Raw genomic sequence first — 4,887 nt, 5'->3', positions numbered from 1 at the left:
GTGATCTTAAACAATTTTTATGGTATTTATCATCTTTATTTACGTGAGATATTCTATTCAATCCGTGTAACACAGTTAGGTCCACGACCTAGTTATCAAAAAAAATAGAACTGAAGTTGACTCGTGTATATTTAAATATTTAAACCTCACATTCAAATTCAAATTCAAATCAATATACCGTTTAACTGAAGTTGACTCGTGTATACTTAAATATTTAAACCTCACATTGAAATTCAAATTCAAATCAATATACCGTTTATTAAATTTACCCGTTTATTATCGATTCCTTTGACTATATATACTCTATTAACTGATTAATGATCAAAAGATTAAGATGTCGGAAGTAAGAGATAGGTTAACAAGATCAAACAACGGAGTTACGGAGATGTACAATCCTCGTCGAACGGCAATCGGAAGCATCAGAATCTTTCCGGATGATGAAACCGAAAGGAGGATTAATCGGACTCCGTTTAGGTGGGGGTCAACGCCGTTGACCGGTTTTGAGACGCCAATGCTGGTTTATAGACGCGGTAACCGGAGTCAGAATACGCCACCGTCTGGTAACAGTTCCAGTCGAGGTAGAGGCGGACGAAGTGGGCCCCGTGGTGTGTTACCGGCTTGGTATCCGCGTACGCCTCTTGGAGACATTACTCATGTTGTTAGGGTATGGTTTTGTAACTAAATTTTTATTACGTTTCTTATCTTGATTTGTTTATAAATCTGGCCTGGGACTGATTGGGTGATGTGATTGTTAATAGGCGATTGAGAGGAGAAGAGAGCGAATGGGAGATGGTGCTGATCAAGATACGTCGCCATCTGATGCTCAACTCGAGCATGATGTTTCGTTTGTGACCCCAAAGCCTAAAGTTGGATCGAAAATGTTCAAGCAGTCTGTGTTGGGACGGGTTTCTTATATATTAACCGCGGTTGCTAATCCATGTGAAGGAGAGTCGGAGCTGCAGACGCCACAAAAGAAGCTCCTAAACTCGATTGATATCATTGAGAAAGAAGTGATGGAAGAACTGTATAGGTTGAAGAGAACTCCGAGTGCTAAACGGGCTGAGTGGGAGAAACGGGTCAGAACTTTAATGTCGATGCGATAAAGAAGGCTTGGGGTGCAAGGTTCAACTCTCGTTGAGCAGGATGAAGAGTATAAATAACCATAGTTTTCATACTTTGGCCAGAAGAACTCCCTGAAGATGTGCCACTTCAGGCCCATGGAGGTGGAATATAGCCCATGGGCTGGGGCTGTGGTTGTGGTTCGGACTGAGCCCATGGAACCACATAACTATTTGAGGGTTGCTGAGTTTGGTAGGGATAAGTCTGTTTGGCGGCTGGTGGTGGCTGGAAGGGTGGAGAGGTGGTAGTTACAGATGATAAGGTGAGGCTTAAAAAGTCAATCATGTCATCAGCTCTTGTTGTGTTCACTGGTGGAGGTGGATCGGTTACGGTTAAAGCCATACTCATTGAAGGATCCGCTGATTCATTTACCACACCCCCATTTGGAGATACAGTCGTTTGTGCTTTCGTGTGCCTGCAAAAAAGCAATCATATAGAAACAACGTAAAACTGGAAAAAAAAATAGGCACGTTGGATAAAGGGTTAAAAGTAAAACACAACAAAATGTAGATCTCCGTTTGTGGGTCTTGATTGGAAGAGACGGAGAAATTTTAATATTCATGATATTATAATGTAATGTTTTTTGTTTGTTTGGGACTTCCAACTGCTGACCCCTTTGTTCTATTTTACGGTGATAATAAAATAGTTGCGGTTCAAAAAAAAGTTAGATTTTAATTCGCTTGACTAATTTGAAATGGAAATATAAATTGTTTTTTACCTGACAAAGTAACGTAATAAGATGAGTTTAAATTTTAAAAATTATGACCTTCCTAATTCTTTTTTAAAATTTAATAGTACTGTCTTTAAGAAACTTTAATGAAGTTGAGTTCTCTACTTTAGTTAGATTCAAATTTGAAAAATATAAAGTTTTGTTAACGAACAATTTAAGTATAATATTAGCCAAGGTTTTAAGTACATTAGATTTAGAACTAGATGATGAAATTTGTAATATGTAAATAGAAATCATTGAATTCACAAGATGTATATCCTATTTTTCTGTCATCCCAACTACCAATAACTTTTAATAAGTTAATTTGGTCTCCTAAAATTGTGCCTCATAATCTGGTGAGGATCACAACTAAGATAAAGAAACCCATATCACATATTACCCTATAAAACCAAAGACCACCCTCTGTTTCGTTCAATTTTTCAAAGCCCTGTAAGTTCATTCTTTTGATTCTTGTCACATTGCAATTTGCATAGGTGAATTTGCACATGTGAGTGTGGTGGCTTGAATATGTGAATGCGTAGGGTCGAATTCATCTCGGTTAACACTCTAAAGACCTGTTGGAAAACTGGATCGAGCAAACAACACAAATACAATGATTTGATGTAACTAATTACTAGTTACAAACTCTATATTATTATTAACAAAGGCTACACATTACAATGATGCTAAATCATTTTATTTTTAGAGTTCGTAACTAGTTACATCAAATCGTTGTGTTTGTGTTGCTTGCTCGATCCAATTTTGCAACAAAAACAATTGGATCATAGCGTCGGGTAGGTTCATCGCGTTGATTCTTCATATCAAAACTCTTGGGGATCATAACCAAGAGTCAAGAAGCCAACTATTCTTTTTTTTTTTTTTTTTTTTTTTTTTGCGTGAATTGGGATTGGTTCAAATAAAGTGGAAGAGTTTATTGTCTCTGTATGAAGAGTTGAGAGAAGGCAGTGGCCTTTGTTGCTTCAATTCGAGTCCAAGTCCACTAATAAAGAAAAGAGTCAATGTTGCTTAAGATCCGCTTGTTTTCATATATTTTTGGTTTGATCCAATTGGTTATATTCCAACAAGACCACATCTCACGCATTTTTTTCTCCCTTATATGGGAAGCCCTTGGTTATGACTGTCACAACCAAGCCCGACCCGAACCCAAAAATTAGGGTTCAACCCGACCCAAACCCAAAAATTTTACATGAACCCAAACCCGGCCCGAACCCCAAAAATTTACTTAAAAACAGAAATGTATATAATATAATTATATCTGAATTGTAAAATCTTATGTTAATTTCTCTTTTTTTTTGAACGGCAAGGAACGCCAACCACTGTGACACCGGGCACTGTGGCCATGGTCGACTAATCGACCACCGCCAGCCCCTTGGCTCTCCCAGATGTGCGGAAACCCGACCTCCACCCGCTCGAAGGCACGATAGTAAAATAATCGGTAAAACCTCGCCTCCCATCCAAGATGAACAGGCGTAACCCGTATTCGCCCTTCACCGGGATGCCGTAGAAAATAATGGGGAGAGTGGGAGTCGAACCTGGGTCACAAGGAACACCAAGTCTTTCCCCAACCACTCCACCACTAGCTCGGCACAAATTAACATATTATAATTATATTTCTCTTTTTAAAAATATAATATAATATAAATATGTTAAATGGGTCAACCCGCCAACCCGATCTGGTTGACTCGAACCCGACCCGGGTTAACCTAAACGGGTTCATGGGGTTCAACCTGAAATTGACCCGAACCCGTTTAGATTAAACCTAAACCCGTGAATTTCGTGTGACGTTTGTGTCGTGTTTTCGGGTCGTGTTAGAAATTCACACCTCCAGACAAAATTGGTTTTGTCTTATAAAATCGTAAGGGTCACACTCAACATGTACATCCGCATAAGAATTAGGCAAAAGAAGATTGTGCTCGAGTTGTGTAATTTACTAATTTTTGGCTCAATTTATTGTTCTTATGCATAGAAGTTCTTGTTGTCAAGGTTATTAGTTTTAACCTTCCTTGAAATCATGCGTTTGGTGGATTGTAAACCAAAGACACATTTTTTCACAGCAATGGTTAGGGAAAAGAAAGGATAATAAGATAAAGTGAGCACAGTGTTCGTCGCTTAGTTCATATAGGAATCTTTTGTTATAGTCGTGGCCACAGGTTCGCTTAATGCAACTATCACGTCTTGGTTAATTAAGTCACAACTCGATTTTTCCTCTATAAACTAAAACACCGCATAATCATATTTATGGACGAATCTTAAATGTCAACATTTTGGCATTCACAAGAAAGAAACCGATTGTTTGAATGGACACTTGATTAGCTTATTGGGCCCGGTTTAGAAGACATCAAAGTGAGCATTGATAACATGCTTTTGGCCTGTTAGTTTTTATTATAGCCCACTCATTTTTTTGGAACAAGTTCAAAACCTTAAGTTTATCTTTTTATATTGTAATCTTGTAGTTTTAATTTGTCATGGGAGGATAGATAACAATAATGTTGTATATAAAATGGTGTTTAGGGATTTATGAATTACGATGTAACTTTTTTTTTTTTCATAACAAAAATATTTGAGATTTATAGATTATATAGTTTTCATTTTTCAACTGTGTAATAAATCGGTTTCTAACCTAATGATATATAAATAAGCATAATAGATTATATTTACATACTTTTATATGTATATAACATGTTTAGCATAATTATAGAGTTAAATGTCGTTTTAGCATGTGGTTTGGGTCATTTTGTCTGTTTAGCCCAAAGGTTTGAAACGTTGCTATTTTAGTCCAAATAGTTTTAAACGTTGCCATTTTAGTCCCCTGGATTAACTCCATCGCTTTATTTTGTTAACTAGAAGCGCATTTCAGTCATTTTATATATAATTCTGTTAACTAGAAGGGCAATTCGACCACATAAAATGATCAAATTACTCTTCTAGCTAACATAAAAAATGGACGGAGTTAACCCAGTGGACTAAAATGGCAACACTTGAAACTATTTGGACTAAAATGGCAACGTTTCAAACCTTTGGACTAAATTGGCAAAGTG

General features: G+C 37.1%; 1 protein-coding gene across 1 annotated transcript; it reads left to right on the top strand.

The window, feature by feature from the left end:
• Nucleotides 1–300: 300 nt before the first annotated feature.
• Nucleotides 301–1,776, top strand: LOC110911939 (protein POLYCHOME). Its single transcript, XM_022156598.2, has 2 exons — nt 301–664; nt 759–1,776. Exons 1-2 carry the CDS (start codon nt 335–337, stop codon nt 1,101–1,103), a joined length of 675 nt encoding a protein of 224 aa, XP_022012290.1. The 5' UTR covers nt 301–334; the 3' UTR covers nt 1,104–1,776.
• Nucleotides 1,777–4,887: the final 3,111 nt, after the last annotated feature.

This window comes from Helianthus annuus, chromosome 15 (genome assembly GCF_002127325.2).
Source record: "Helianthus annuus cultivar XRQ/B chromosome 15, HanXRQr2.0-SUNRISE, whole genome shotgun sequence".
NCBI lineage: Eukaryota > Viridiplantae > Streptophyta > Magnoliopsida > Asterales > Asteraceae > Helianthus > Helianthus annuus.
Note: the sequence above shows the minus strand (reverse complement) of the source record. Positions and strands in the feature narration are given on the sequence as shown.

Bases quoted from the DNA above. Each gene is read 5' to 3' on its own strand.
- LOC110911939 (XM_022156598.2), top strand. From the start codon at position 335: ATGTCGGAAGTAAGAGATAGGTTAACAAGATCAAACAACGGAGTTACG. The intron at 665-758 runs GTATGGTTTTGT...GATTGTTAATAG, and splicing joins ACATTACTCATGTTGTTAGG to GCGATTGAGAGGAGAAGAGA.